The sequence below is a fragment of the Ambystoma mexicanum genome, chromosome 2q (assembly GCF_040938575.1).
Source record: "Ambystoma mexicanum isolate Mex_15411 chromosome 2q, UKY_AmexF1_1, whole genome shotgun sequence".
NCBI classification, from domain to species: Eukaryota; Metazoa; Chordata; class Amphibia; order Caudata; family Ambystomatidae; genus Ambystoma; species Ambystoma mexicanum.
In genome coordinates, this window is record NC_090924.1 from 683,789,267 (window position 1) to 683,805,542 (window position 16,276).

Here is a 16,276-nt window from a genome sequence, read left to right on the forward strand (position 1 = left end):
AGACACATACCACAACACAGTGCAAATCATTCTACACACTGCATACCAACAAACCACATGACAAAACAAACACATATAGCGCAAGACAACATAGCAGATACCCGCAAACACACAGCACAATAAAACACAGTGCACATAATAAACAGCGCACATTCCAACACAGAATGCACATATCTCAACAGAAAGGGAAGAGGTAAAAACACTTATAACATGCAACCCATACAGTCCACATAACCCACCTTTAAAGCCATGATGAGCTCTGATGCACATAGCCCAGCACTAAGCACAGCAAACACATACCAGATACCAAACAAAACCTGCTACACCCAGACACACGCAATCCGCACATAACACACTGCACAAAGCATACACTTCTAACAACACTTGCTGCTTTGGATCTTCAATACTAGTAGGGCATCACAACTTACATTACCTAGTGCATACACCACAATGTCAAAAGCTATGTGCGTGTAACACAACGCACATTCAACAAGACAACGCGCTTAGAAACCTCTCGGTATTAAGCACGTTATAAATAACCTATCATATCATAACACAAAACTAAGACCCCAACACAGCACACTCACGACACACTACAGCACCAGTGCACATTCCACAAGAGTATGTACATATAAGGACTCCATGCACCCACCCCCTCTCTGCAGCCCCAGACAGAAGCACACAACACATCACTACATCAACCTATGCGGGAAGGGGGCTGGCTGGTGTCAGGACTTCTGGCAGGACCACACCTCACTACGTTCAGACGGGAATGTGATGGCAAGGGCATTGTAAGTTTCCGACCCCCTCCCAGGGACGCCGCTCTGCCATCTTCAAATCACAACACTGAACTCAATAGCGCAGGAACTCAGCAGTCACAACTGAAGATCATCGGCTACACAAAGTTGTGTAGCTGGCAGAGGTGCGCTATAGGAAACCCAGGTAGCAATCCATGAAGTCAGTCCAGTGAATATGTGCAAGGCACTTTATGTGCATATCCTACCATATTGTTGAATACCTTGAATAGGGACTTCTTGTATTGGAGTAATTTTTCCTACACAAAGGTTTGTATTTTCGTATTCATCAATGTGTCCTGTTGCCATTTCTTCACAGTGAATTTAGGTTCCACCTCTCACACTGATATCACACTAATTGATTGTAGCCAAGGCTGTGTATAGGTAGAATTGGCCAGCGCATACCCTCTCCCCCATAACTGGAGTGCCTGCTAACCCAGGAGGATGCTATGCTGCCTGCAGAACCGTATGCTTTTTGAATCCTTATGTTCCAAACATATGTAATTATGCGTTCTGCCTGTACCATGTTAAGCTTTCCAGCGCCCAGTTACCTCAGGGTTAGGTGCGCGATACAAATAATATACAAATACAAACTGGTGGCCATACCCGGCTGCATGAACAACAGGTAGTTCTAATAACACAACATCACAAGAGAATTTCCTTTAGGTGTGACTTGTTTATTACTTCATGTGTTTCAGGAGGTTAAGTACATGCAAACAAATGCTTTCATTCGGGAGCAGGTCACGTGGTAGGCCTTGGTGTCGCGGCTGGGCCCTGGTCAGAGGCCCTTCCTCCCGGGCTCAGTGATAGCTGCTGCTGAGAGCGTGACCTATGAGGCGCATGAACTTCTCCCAGGACGCCTGCCTCTGGCAAGTGTAGTCTTCACCTAAGGTCATTCCCATGACAACGCTGGTGATTCCGCAGAAGAGCTGCAAGGGAGAATGACACACGGGTAAGAGAACGCATGTTGGATTGGGACGCCGCCGTGAAGCCCACGGAGACCACTGACTAGCAGGGCTCCCTCAAGCCTGACACCTCTCACACAGCCAAGAAACCACCGCGCTGGGCCGTCGGTGCTCTTTATACGTTTACATTAATGTGACATACCAACACACAGCAAGGTGTCCAAGTTAAAAGCATGTGCGGTAAAAATGGTGGTAATTCTGTTGCTGCCACTTTACCATTGCATTACCGCACCACTATACTACGGGCCATGTGGTAGTGTTGAAGTATTACCTCCAGAAAAAATGATGGAAGGAATCGGGCCCTGGGTGTTTTTACCATGTGGTGTTACCACTCGCTGTAAATTCCCCAAGAATACATTTTGTGGAGTCCTATGGTCTCCAAAATGGGAATGTATGTATGCCACCTTAGCAGCACTCATGAGCCCATGGTAAAGCCACAGGCCCGCTGGCAGTAACGGTAACAGAGTTTGGCGCTGGGTTAAAGCCAAACTCATGATGTGGCCCCTTGTAAAATGCATGCATGTACCTTTATTTATGCGCCCAACAGACAGGTTCTTGAAATCTTATTTTAGGCGTCCCGGATGTCCAGACTGCAGTAGGTCTGTCTTGAGGTTCTGACAGGAGCCTTTATGAGCCCAGATCCCACCCCACTCACTGCACTCCGCCACCTGTGCTCGCATTTCTTTCAGGGAGTGCAGCTGATATGAATGTGCTCTGAGAAAGTTGCTCGTTCTGCCTGAAACAAGGGGGGGGGGGGGTCCTGGGAGTCCCTCTGCCAGACATTACTCCTGGTTAGGAGAGCCTTACCCAGATTCTTTAGCTCACTATCTTTCACAGAGGAGACCTGCCTGTCCAGACCTTGTATATGAACCACAGTGATAAGTGTTGGTAAACACACTTGCATTGCAGCAATTTGCGCTTACAGCAGAGCTTCAATAGTGCAAAAGGCACTTTTCTTCAATTATTTTGGCTATGCTATCAAGCTCTGTGGTCATGCACAGGGGGTGTAAAAGCAAAAGCAGACCTTTCGGCTTTTTGAAGCTATAAAAGGTTAGTTCGCAAAACGACTTGCATGTGTTTTATCTTTTCCTGCTAGGATGGAAGATGTGACATGTAACAGCAGGCCCGCAGCCTTGTTTACGCTACTCGTGTTTGTAGCATGGTCTTTTTAGACTCATTTAAAAAAAAAAAAAGCAAAACAGCAAGAAAATGAATATACACCAATTTACCTCAAAGTTGGCGGTGTCCACGAAAAGCGTTTTGCAGTGAATGGTACTCAGGTCAGCGTAGAATGACTTCAGGTCGTCCATGTGCTTGCTGGCCTCCACAATGGATTTGAACACCTTAGCCCCATGAGCAGCTACCGAGGCATTGTGCTGGATCGCGTCGCATGTGGCCAAATTGCCAAATTTCTTGAAGTATCTCTTGGTCCAGCCATACACAATCATGAGTCTGTTCAGACACAAACAAACAGAACGATTACGTTGTGATGGGTTGTATGTATACGTTTCAGGTGGTACTTCTGTGTTGTTAAAACATGCCCCATGCATTGGTCTGCCTGTCTCTTCTTGTCTATCAGAGGCCTCGAGCTTTTAGCTCTCCGGATGGTTTGAACTACAAAACCCATCAGCCCTGTCAGCATATTCAGTGACAGGGATCATGGTAATAGTAGTCCAAAACAACTGCAGAGAGAAAGGTTGCAAACTATTATCTGCAAAATCGATTTCTCTGTCACTCTCTTTCAGAAAAAGTGCTTAGAGAAAAACAAGCCAAAGAACATTTTGTCAAAGGTGCTCATTCGCTAATGTTCATTGTCCATCAATATTTCTCTCGGGTTATCTTACACTTGATGATGACATCATTATAATTATATTTTATATTGAAGAAGTTGCAGGATATTTTAGACATTATGGTTTCTACTAAACGATATTATTTACGCATCCATCCTAGAGGCAATTCCAACTTTCGGGAACTGCAACCTGTGGATGACCAGATGTTTTGGACTATGACTGCCATGATCCCCCCCCCCTTCACTACACTGGCTCCAGCTGTTGGGCGTTGTAACCCAAAGCACCCGGAGAGCCAATGGTTGCTGACTCCTTTTCGAGCACTAGTTCTGAATTAGGACATTGCGAGTAAGCGTCTGGCTGCTTCGAGTGCCAGGCACTGGTGCAAGGAGGAGAAAGTCTGACACCACTAATACTCGCAACCTTCAGAGTGCCATGTCACCTGTTAACATCAGACATGTAGCAGTTGCAAGTTAAAATGGCACACCGTACACAGTAAGCCTTAAACGTGATGACATAAGTCAAAAAAGAAAAGCAAGCCAGCACATTATCATTTATAATGAGCATGAAAGAAAGCTCGGTGGGTTAATGTGCTTGCTATAGCGATGCTACAACCCTTTAAGTAATATCTACTCTAATCGCAAAATGTGACAGCCAATGATCTTGTGGTGGGTATATAAACCTTACGCTGGGTGAGACGGGCCTATGTCACAGACAAATGACACAAGCGTTGCTTACCTGGCGAGACTTTCAGCTCCTACTTGATCGCTTTTTATTGAGCTAATGAGGTCGTGGATCTGTCTTTTCTCGTCGTGCGTGAACGCCATGGTGATGGCTGTTTGTAGGCCTACAGTGAGTTCTTCTGCCAGAGGAGAGCGATGCCGGGTGCTGCGCCTCCCGGGGTTTAAATGCTTTGCTGCGGCCACGCCCAGCCCAACTTCCAACATCTATTGGCTGGGAGGGGCAAGGGAAGGGTGTGTCCTCCACTGCTGGGCAGAAGCGAGCGCCCTCGCCCACCCCACCCAAGCTGCGAGGAGATGCAGGTCTGCCAAGAATTATTTCTACACATCGTGATGCTTAAAAGCAATATTTTAATAGTGTTGCGTTCTTTGAAACTCATTCAAAAATACTATAAACATTTGTTTAAGATGTACCTGTCCCACGGTGTTTGTGTGCAGTGTTTAGGGAAATGTGCCTGTCAGCTTAATTTATCCGAACTTGGCAACATGTCATGTATACAATATATTTCATGAAAAATGATCAATTCTGTAGGGAAACACAGTCAGGGCTAACACGATGGAGAATCATCTATATTTTGTAATGTCGTATCTGAGTTAGACATCTATGGTGGCAATATTTCATGATCTTGCACTGGATATGTATTGGCCTGTGTCTCCTGCATTGCTGTGGATTCCTTGTATTGTTATTTTTTAATCTCCAACAAATATCACCAAATATCCAACAAATATCACCAAAACACAGGTAGTGGGCCCATTGGCAGCGTGATGCCGCATTGGACTTCCCAGCACTCGTGGAGTAGCTGTCCACATCCTCTTCTTCATTGACGCCAACTGCAGTGGCTCGTGCTCAGATCCACCTTTGCCCATGCCCACCTAAAGCTGCTGCCATAAAATGCATTGTTAAGATACTCTGACGAGGCGCACTCCAGAGGCGTCGCTAGGGGAGAGCTGGGGGGCTATCGCCCGGGTCTTTTGGGTTTAGCTCAGGGGGCTACAACTAAAATACTTTCTATCCCCCAGTACCGACATTAGCGCACTCCCAGATCTTTTCCAGACCTAGCAACGCCCCTGCGCACACCAAAATCCCATCTTTAAACTTCAGTGTCAACTCAATGCTATATTTCAAACAAGCAAGTTCACCGGGGCTTACATGTGTATCTTACAAGCGAAGCACGCCTGCTAAGAGGGAGCCGTGCCCCCTCTTTACTTATGATGTATTACTACTAGGTGTGTGTAGCGCATAGCGTAAACCTAACTTGGAAGCAGTGGAGTGCTGTATAGCAGGATTAGGGTAACATGAACAGGCAGGGTGTTGAGATGAAACGTACTTGAGTACTGTGTGTTCACACAAATAGCAATGAACAGGGTTGCAGAGCGTGGAGTTGCAGATGGTCACCCCATGGCTTCTGAGTCGTCTCAGAGTCTCTAGATAATGCCCAGGTGGACTGGCCTAACCAGGTTGTCAGCGCTTTCCAGAAAAGGAGGGGGTGGGGCGGGGGTCCAGATTGCTTCTGGGAGGGAATTCCTTCGAACTGGCGAGTACCAGGAGAATGGCTGCTTCCTCGCGCTGTCTTGCGGCCGGTCTAGTACTGAGCCTGACACTGGTCCCAATTCATATACACAATGCGTTCCGCCGGAGCCTCCAGAAAAGGTGGCGGGCCAACCGAGGTAGTCTTATAGGTGATACAATGCAACCAGTGCAGTTCCTGTGGAGGGCGGGAGATGTGGTTCAGCTTGCATGCCCTGGTGATGGGGCATGCAGCTGCCTGGCGTGCTGTCTTGAGTGGGGGTCAACTATGTGGCTGGGATGCCTGCTAGTGGGGGGTCCCCCTCCCCCCCACCCCACCTCTGTGGAAGATGACCAGAACATGCGCTACCTATTTGAAGTCTTGGGGTGCCCTGAAAGGTTTCACCTCGTGAAGTAGGGTGGTTTGATGGCCGGACATTTGACCCTCTGGGTGGCATGATCAAAACGGACACTTGTGTCACGGGGAGGAGCTGTCTACTTAAGCCACCTGTGCCGGATTTAGTGAAACTTTTCAGTGGCGCAAGCGCAATTTTGCACGGTATTAGTGTTAGTGACAGCAATCGGTGCATCTTTGCACCAGAGCAATGGTTGCCATAGTGCTAATCCCATTCCCCTTTAATACAAGCGCAAACATTATGCTGGTGCAAAAATGCATTGAAAGAATGATTTTTTTCAAACGGGAGATATTGGTTCTAATGACTTTTTCACAAAATTCCACTTCGAATGGTGCAGCATGTCTGTATTGTGGGCGTTCGTCATCCACACGAGGAATAATGCCCCCTGGAGTAGCTGCAAACTGGAGCTGGTGGGAGAGTTGTAATATCCCGAAGTAAATGCAGCACCGTGCAAGATGGCCGACTGCAGGTTCAGAAGCTTTTGTTTGTATCACTGCTAATCTTTTGTCCATTTTAGTATTTTTCTTAGGAACGTGTACCCCATTGCCTCTCCCCAGCTCCGGTTGCGGCTGTCACAAAGAGGAGAAGTGCTAAAGAGCTGCTGTGGGAAAAGAGACGGGCCACTTGGGAGACACTATCAAAATTACAAATAGGTTTGGGACGCATAATCATTTTGCTGCTGGTAATAAGGTATGCTACTTCGTGGTAGATTTCATGCTGCCGCTTGTGTTTTCTTTTACTGGAGCGGTCCCTCACGCATGCGCACCTCTTACCCACCATCGATTGCTCCACCATCCCTTCCCAGCATCCCATGCACTACCACTAAACATATATCTGTCGTTTCGCCCAACAACATAACATACCACCAGCACAGGGTAAAATAGAAAGCACGTTTACTACAGTGCCATATCCAAGCTTAATATGTTGGGGTGTTTGCCAGGGCTCAGCCCTGACAGTTTTGAGCCCCAGCACTTATTGTTTCAGACTCACTTTCATAATGAAGTGGAGACAGTCAGTGCCTCCATCAATCACAATGAGCAGGTGTGAGGTGCAGTGTAACCCCAAATATTTTTACAAAGGTAGCGGGCGCCCCTCTCTCGCAAGAACAGACATGATAACCTGTTCAGTGGTTATTAACCACTTGAGAGTTCGCAGCCACTGCTTTTACTCACTGTGCCTTTCACAGATGGGAAATATCCATTTGCATATCAGTCTTTGTCCTGCCCAGGGGCAGTCCAGCACCGAAATACAATGGCAATTCCAATCTGAACGAGAGTACCACCAGCAACCCCATACACGTGTTTCACCCTTGTTGGGGATCATCAGTGAGGTGAAGCTGATGCCTCTCTAAGCACAGTGAGAGGGAGACCACGTCTGGTTGCCCCCAGGAGACCTAGGGTTACCAATCCCAGGTTCCTTAAAAAATAGTTTTACAAAGGTAGCGGGCGCCCCTCTCTCGCAAGAACAGACATGATAACCTGTTCAGTGGTTATTAACCACTTGAGAGTTCGCAGCCACTGCTTTTACTCACTGTGCCTTTCACAGATGGGAAATATCCATTTGCATATCAGTCTTTGTCCTGCCCAGGGGCAGTCCAGCACCGAAATACAATGGCAATTCCAATCTGAACGAGAGTACCACCAGCAACCCCATACACGTGTTTCACCCTTGTTGGGGATCATCAGTGAGGTGAAGCTGATGCCTCTCTAAGCACAGTGAGAGGGAGACCACGTCTGGTTGCCCCCAGGAGACCTAGGGTTACCAATCCCAGGTTCCTTAAAAAATAGTTTTACAAAGGTAGCGGGCGCCCCTCTCTCGCAAGAACAGACATGATAACCTGTTCAGTGGTTATTAACCACTTGAGAGTTCGCAGCCACTGCTTTTACTCACTGTGCCTTTCACAGATGGGAAATATCCATTTGCATATCAGTCTTTGTCCTGCCCAGTCCAGCACCGAAATACAATGGCAATTCCAATCTGAACGAGAGTACCACCAGCAACCCCATACACGTGTTTCACCCTTGTTGGGGATCATCAGTGAGGTGAAGCTGATGCCTCTCTAAGCACAGTGAGAGGGAGACCACGTCTGGTTGCCCCCAGGAGACCTAGGGTTACCAATCCCAGGTTCCTTAAAAAATAGTTTTACAAAGGTAGTGGGCGCCCCTCTCTCGCAAGAACAGACATGATAACCTGTTCAGTGGTTATTAACCACTTGAGAGTTCGCAGCCACTGCTTTTACTCACTGTGCCTTTCACAGATGGGAAATATCCATTTGCATATCAGTCTTTGTCCTGCCCAGGGGCAGTCCAGCACCGAAATACAATGGCAATTCCAATCTGAACGAGAGTACCACCAGCAACCCCATACACGTGTTTCACCCTTGTTGGGGATCATCAGTGAGGTGAAGCTGATGCCTCTCTAAGCACAGTGAGAGGGAGACCACGTCTGGTTGCCCCCAGGAAACCTAGGGTTACCAATCCCAGGTTCCTTAAAAAATAGTTTTACAAAGGTAGCGGGCGCCCCTCTCTCGCAAGAACAGACATGATAACCTGTTCAGTGGTTATTAACCACTTGAGAGTTCGCAGCCACTGCTTTTACTCACTGTGCCTTTCACAGATGGGAAATATCCATTTGCATATCAGTCTTTGTCCTGCCCAGGGGCAGTCCAGCACCGAAATACAATGGCAATTCCAATCTGAACGAGAGTACCACCAGCAACCCCATACACGTGTTTCACCCTTGTTGGGGATCATCAGTGAGGTGAAGCTGATGCCTCTCTAAGCACAGTGAGAGGGAGACCACGTCTGGTTACCCCCAGGAGACCTAGGGTTACCAATCCCAGGTTCCTTAAAAAATAGTTTTACAAAGGTAGCGGGCGCCCCTCTCTCGCAAGAACAGACATGATAACCTGTTCAGTGGTTATTAACCACTTGAGAGTTCGCAGCCACTGCTTTTACTCACTGTGCCTTTCACAGATGGGAAATATCAATTTGCATATCAGTCTTTGTCCTGCCCAGGGGCAGTCCAGCACCGAAATACAATGGCAATTCCAATCTGAACGAGAGTACCACCAGCAACCCCATACACGTGTTTCACCCTTGTTGGGGATCATCAGTGAGGTGAAGCTGATGCCTCTCTAAGCACAGTGAGAGGGAGACCACGTCTGGTTGCCCCCAGGAGACCTAGGGTTACCAATCCCAGGTTCCTTAAAAAATAGTTTTACAAAGGTAGCGGGCGCCCCTCTCTCGCAAGAACAGACATGATAACCTGTTCAGTGGTTATTAACCACTTGAGAGTTCGCAGCCACTGCTTTTACTCACTGTGCCTTTCACAGATGGGAAATATCCATTTGCATATCAGTCTTTGTCCTGCCCAGGGGCAGTCCAGCACCGAAATACAATGGCAATTCCAATCTGAACGAGAGTACCACCAGCAACCCCATACACGTGTTTCACCCTTGTTGGGGATCATCAGTGAGGTGAAGCTGATGCCTCTCTAAGCACAGTGAGAGGGAGACCACGTCTGGTTGCCCCCAGGAGACCTAGGGTTACCAATCCCAGGTTCCTTAAAAAATAGTTTTACAAAGGTAGCGGGCGCCCCTCTCTCGCAAGAACAGACATGATAACCTGTTCAGTGGTTATTAACCACTTGAGAGTTCGCAGCCACTGCTTTTACTCACTGTGCCTTTCACAGATGGGAAATATCCATTTGCATATCAGTCTTTGTCCTGCCCAGGGGCAGTCCAGCACCGAAATACAATGGCAATTCCAATCTGAACGAGAGTACCACCAGCAACCCCATACACGTGTTTCCCCCTTGTTGGGGATCATCAGTGAGGTGAAGCTGATGCCTCTCTAAGCACAGTGAGAGGGAGACCACGTCTGGTTGCCCCCAGGAGACCTAGGGTTACCAATCCCAGGTTCCTTAAAAAATAGTTTTACAAAGGTAGCGGGCGCCCCTCTCTCGCAAGAACAGACATGATAACCTGTTCAGTGGTTATTAACCACTTGAGAGTTCGCAGCCACTGCTTTTACTCACTGTGCCTTTCACAGATGGGAAATATCCATTTGCATATCAGTCTTTGTCCTGCCCAGGGGCAGTCCAGCACCGAAATACAATGGCAATTCCAATCTGAACGAGAGTACCACCAGCAACCCCATACACGTGTTTCACCCTTGTTGGGGATCATCAGTGAGGTGAAGCTGATGCCTCTCTAAGCACAGTGAGAGGGAGACCACGTCTGGTTGCCCCCAGGAGACCTAGGGTTACCAATCCCAGGTTCCTTAAAAAATAGTTTTACAAAGGTAGCGGGCGCCCCTCTCTCGCAAGAACAGACATGATAACCTGTTCAGTGGTTATTAACCACTTGAGAGTTAGCAGCCACTGCTTTTACTCACTGTGCCTTTCACAGATGGGAAATATCCATTTGCATATCAGTCTTTGTCCTGCCCAGGGGCAGTCCAGCACCGAAATACAATGGCAATTCCAATCTGAACGAGAGTACCACCAGCAACCCCATACACGTGTTTCACCCTTGTTGGGGATCATCAGTGAGGTGAAGCTGATGCCTCTCTAAGCACAGTGAGAGGGAGACCACGTCTGGTTGCCCCCAGGAGACCTAGGGTTACCAATCCCAGGTTCCTTAAAAAATAGTTTTACAAAGGTAGCGGGCGCCCCTCTCTCGCAAGAACAGACATGATAACCTGTTCAGTGGTTATTAACCACTTGAGAGTTCGCAGCCACTGCTTTTACTCACTGTGCCTTTCACAGATGGGAAATATCCATTTGCATATCAGTCTTTGTCCTGCCCAGGGGCAGTCCAGCACCGAAATACAATGGCAATTCCAATCTGAACGAGAGTACCACCAGCAACCCCATACACGTGTTTCACCCTTGTTGGGGATCATCAGTGAGGTGAAGCTGATGCCTCTCTAAGCACAGTGAGAGGGAGACCACGTCTGGTTGCCCCCAGGAGACCTAGGGTTACCAATCCCAGGTTCCTTAAAAAATAAAAAGTAACCCCAAATATGTCGACACTTTGGGGAGAAGTAATGGGTGGTGGCATCAGTGGTGCCCACCCACAGCCAGCTTCCCCTACCTTGCTGCTTTACACTGGAACACCCTTCCCACCTCTCTGCGAGCTGAACCCTCATTAATTGCTTTCCACAAAGCCATGAAAGCTACCTTGTTCACCTAACCAACCCACACATGTTTAAACTCTCATGACTAACATGTATGATGTACAATGGTGTTTGATGTATTATGGTGTATGATACTCCTGATCGCTTAACACAGGATCCTGCCTTACTGTAACCCATGGCACAACCTGTACCTGTAACTAAATTCCCTTACAAGTAGCAGCACCACAATGCCCCTGGGCTGCCTGCGCACTATATTACTGTAATAAATAAATAAATAGTGTCACAGGAGTGCTAGAAAATATTTGGGCCCTGGCACACTTATTTTTTTTTAACAAATTAAGCACTGCCCATACTTCACATATTTTTCTGTGTTGGTCACCAGTGCTGATACCAGGGACAGTGCATTTGTAAGTGTCATCGCAATTCTGCAACGGCTGATATTTATCAGCAAGTCTATGCTTGACTCAGCTACCAGTAAATCTACGTCTACATGACACCTCAGGCGGCATGGATCGAACATTTGCATTTTATCAACCACCTCTCACTCATGCATTTTCAGATCACTTTGCATAAGGAATCTGTCACTAGGAACACAAAGGGCCTGATTCATGGAACTTTTAGCACAGCACTGCCAACAAACACCCTGATCCACAGAGTGGTGCAAATTGTATTTTTGCAGTGCAAAATGCTAGCCTAGCAAAGTCCTTGCAAGAATGCCTGTTCTTTTTTTCTTTGTTCCTTTTTTTTTAAATGAATGAAAACGACAGCATTGTTTAATGAATTCCACTGAAAAGTCCCTGAAAGCAGTGAGATAGAAAAAAAATAGATGTCCCTGTATGAAAACATGAGCGCCATGTGTTTCAGTAAGTTTTCTTATGCATGCAGAGCCTTTACATCATGCTGCAACGTCTTCTGAAAAGACACCTCTAGTGCTTGAAATTATAGGGAGATCTTTTGAGTATTTTAACTATTTTTACTACAGGTACCAGTTGATTCCACATGTTCCATGTTGCACACTGTTGCTTCCTCTCAAAAATATACATTTTAAACAAGGTAAATCACGATGTGAGGAATTCGACCATCCGCACGGTGGGCGTGTGCTCACCTGGGCTTTTTGAAATTTTTAATTAAATGAAATGATGGTAGGCCAACCTCATAAAAATGTGTAGGGCTAATCCATACACATTTTCCTATGCTCACACCACGACCAAAGCATAGACCTGTGTACTCTGGGTGAACACAGCCTACAGGTGCCGTCCACCCCTTTCATATTTAGTTGGAATGTGATTGCCAGGAGTGCACCATGTCATCTTCAGGAAGGGGGAGGGCCAACCTTCCCCCTGCCATGGCCAGCCTGATTAACAAAGGCTCCATGGATCCACCCTAGACTTTTGTTAGGCCCTGTGGCTGGTAACAGCGAGTCAAATACTAATAGATGGTACTTCAAACAGGTCCACATGGGGCCTGTGTGCAGAGGCTAACAAAGGAGACATGTGGTTTGCAGGAGCCAGAGAGTCTGGTCTTTCTCCAGCGACAAGGGAGACCTGTCACTTTAATCAGGAACCACAGATAGAGCCATTAACCAGAGATTCTCTTTGATCAACATCAGACAGGAAGATGGGTGGGACTTAGTATCACAAGTTTTCACCCATTTATCTTTCTTGTTGCAAAGCACTCCGGTTATGACCTCACACATTCAGGAGATTGTTGGTCGGGGTCCCAGCATTGGTTCATTAAGGTAGGCTTAGCCTACAACAATCACTGTGGCCCACTTGGCTTTAAAAGAGGGCTGAGACCGTCTTTTGGTAGATCATCTGAAGATTTCACAAGAAGCTGGAAAGAAGAACTCATCCTTGTACCCTGGCGGAAGGTACAGTTTGCCTTACAGCTTCTGCCAGTGAAAGAAGGCCAGGACATCCAAAGAGGGAAGCAAGATCCCTTCCCTTAACCTCTCCCAGGGAACAGAGGGAGATAAAGAACTCAGAGGACCGACCCTCCAGCTACTCCAGAACTGATACCCAGCCAGCACACAGTGTGCACTGCTGGGCTCTGCAGCAAGCTCCCTGGACAGGGAGTGCCAGAAGGTCTCTGAACCTATAACCAAGCACAAGGCAGCTGCCTGCAGCACACTCCTCAGCTTTGGGCCGTCCTTCATAAAGGATGACACAAGCCCATTGAAGAATTGGGGAGAAGTGTCTCGACTAGCACTTGCTGCCATCCGCCTTAAAGGACATTTTCGATCCAGTAGAGTTCCTCGAACCCCATGTGACTGCAACACTGACTGTTGTCAAGTCGCAGTTGCTTACAGACATCCAAGACGTTTTGACCAGCGCTTCAGAACCGCCGATCAGAACTGAGTAACGATTCCTGAGCCGCCGTATAAGCCAGCCTGCAGCCGTTCGTCCAGCTTTGTTCGCTGAACCATCCTTCCACCTGATACCCGTAGCCGACTCACATCTCGAACTCGGTCACAGAAACCTACAAAACACCCTGAAGCCAACTCGAAGAAGTCGAGCACCAAGAACACCTACAGCACACAGTACATTGTGATTCTGTAAGCCTGGGCCCTCCCAGAAGGCCCCTAGAGACATTTTAAGACCCATTGCTCCCTTTGTGCTAAAGCCTAGAAACCTTAACAAATTGTTGTGGTTATTAACCATACCGACAACCCTCCTATCAGTATCCAGAGTGCATCCCTTTTCCTTATTTCAAAATTCTCCTCTGCATTCCTTTTAAAGGTGAGTTGTATTTCGTAGTGTTGCTAGGACTATCTGTGGTGTATAAATAAAGTAGATATTTTTTATACAATCTTGACTGGACATTGGGTAATAATTGTATTTTCGCTGTGTTGCAACTAAGCAACGATCCACGACCTTTCTGAGATAAGCCTGCCGTTTGGTCCACGTGCACAAGGAGGTTTATAATTTGCTTGTTCCAATCTGTTCGGATTCCTTCTGGTGTATTAGAGGTGTGGGGCTGATTGATAGTTTAGCAACCGAAATTCACCCCAGGGCCCTGGTTTCCCGGACGTTGATTCGTCACACATGTCAATTTTAGATTCTTCATGTAAGCTCTTGCTATACAACATAATATATTTTAAAGCATTCAATGTACTGGGAGGATAGCTCAGAGGCACCTTCTTGGAAGCCAGAGAACGGTGAGCGTCCTGGGTTTGAATCCTGGCCCTGTGTTTAGAGGCTGGTCTGCGGCATGAAGTGCAGTATAAAAGCTCAGTTTCATATTTTTGAATTATTTATTTATTTTGTGATCCTCTACACATCAAATGTCTGACTGGTTGCACCCTCATTATAGAAGGCAGTCAAAGCCTGAATCATCCCAATCGTTACCACATCCAGGGCCTCATTTACAAAAAAGTCTGCGCTAACTACTTTGCAAGAGAAAGAACATTGCGCAGACGAAAAGTATTGCGCAGGGAACCAATTTGAAGAATCCAAAGTGCAAAGAAACCTTCAGTGCAAAGAATAACAAGTGGCACCCTAAATTCCCACAACACCCCCACCCTATGGCAAGAAAAAATGAGCGCTGTCAACATTTGCACCAGATCGTGTAAAAAAGTAATCATGAAATACTTACAAGCAATCATCATTACTTCCACTACTCTCCTGAGACTCACAAGTCCTTGTCCAGTACCCCTACGAAACTGTGCCCCTACCCCGAAACTCAAATCAGCACCCACGAACCCTAGAGAAACTACACCTGGACCACTGCCCTTACCCTCCAACCCAAGGCAGCACCTGCTAGTCCACCCTCCTTCAACTACCCCACTGCCCCAAACCCCAACCCAAGGCAGCATCTGCTAGTCTGCCCTCCTCCCACTACCCCAGTGACCACTGCCCCAACCCCCTAACCCAATGCAGCACCGACTAGTCTTCCCTCCTCCCACTACCCCACTGACCGCTGCCTCAACCCAAGGCAGCACCCGCTAGTCCATCCTCCTCTCGCTACCCCACTGACCACTGCCCCAACCCCCAATCCAAGGCAGCACCTGCTAGTCTGCCTTCCTACCACTGCCTCACTGACCACTGCCCCAAACCCCAAGCCAAAGCAGCACCGGCTAGTCCACCCTCCTCGCACTACCACACTGCCCCAACCCAAATGAGCACCTGCTATTCCCCCTTCCTCCGAGTCCAATGTGGAGCACAACCTACCTCAACTCCCCTGGCCTGCGTCCACCATGAAGTACACCCGCCAGATGTCTTTCTCCAACATGAACACCTGGGAGTTCTGCCATTGAATCCAGGACCGTAGCCTCTTCCATGACTCCCTGTTGGACCACACTCATCTGCACATCAGCAGGACACCATACTTTGACACCAGCTACACTTTGCCCACATGATCTACATGTGACATAGTAATGTAATGTAATGTGGCATTTGTATAGCGCCTTTGTGCCATTGGTATGGCCTCAAAGAGCTGTAGGTGAACACCCTTGGAGGACCGAAGTCCAAGGTATCGGAGATTAGTCCCTATGATTTACAATATGTTTGTGCATTTTAGCCCGTAGGAAGATAGGTACGGGTGGCTAAGTCCCTGCAACAGACCCAAGTAGAACATGCTTGTGGTTGGCTGATGTGAAGGCTATCAGAGTGTATGAGAGTCAAGGAGACTGATTATGTGTCAAGTTACACTGAAGATTTTATTGTGGGACTGAACTGCATTCTAGTGGCAGTGGTGATGTGCGATATGAGAACAAGCAGCAGGTAATTACAGATGTGTGCAGGTGGGTAACCATCCCTTGAGAAGGAAACAGCTATCTACCATTGAGTGCACAAGTGTTGAGTGTAGCCCAAACATCCACAGTGAGGTCACATCCCTCCTCAACACGCGCAATGCAAAATACCCATAACAGTGAACGTGCCAAAGGAACACTTAAACATCAGTGTACAATGTATTCAACCTCCAGTA

The 16,276-nt window shown here is 47.4% G+C and overlaps 1 protein-coding gene across 1 annotated transcript; it reads right to left on the reverse strand.

Moving 5' to 3' along the window:
- Positions 1-1,450: 1,450 nt before the first annotated feature.
- On the reverse strand, positions 1,451-4,442 carry LOC138569677 (hemoglobin subunit beta-1-like). Its single transcript, XM_069647865.1, has 3 exons — positions 4,285-4,442; positions 2,989-3,211; positions 1,451-1,723 (listed from the first exon to the last, which is right to left on the reverse strand). Exons 1-3 carry the CDS (start codon positions 4,371-4,373, stop codon positions 1,595-1,597), a joined length of 441 nt encoding a protein of 146 aa, XP_069503966.1. The 5' UTR covers positions 4,374-4,442; the 3' UTR covers positions 1,451-1,594.
- Positions 4,443-16,276: the final 11,834 nt, after the last annotated feature.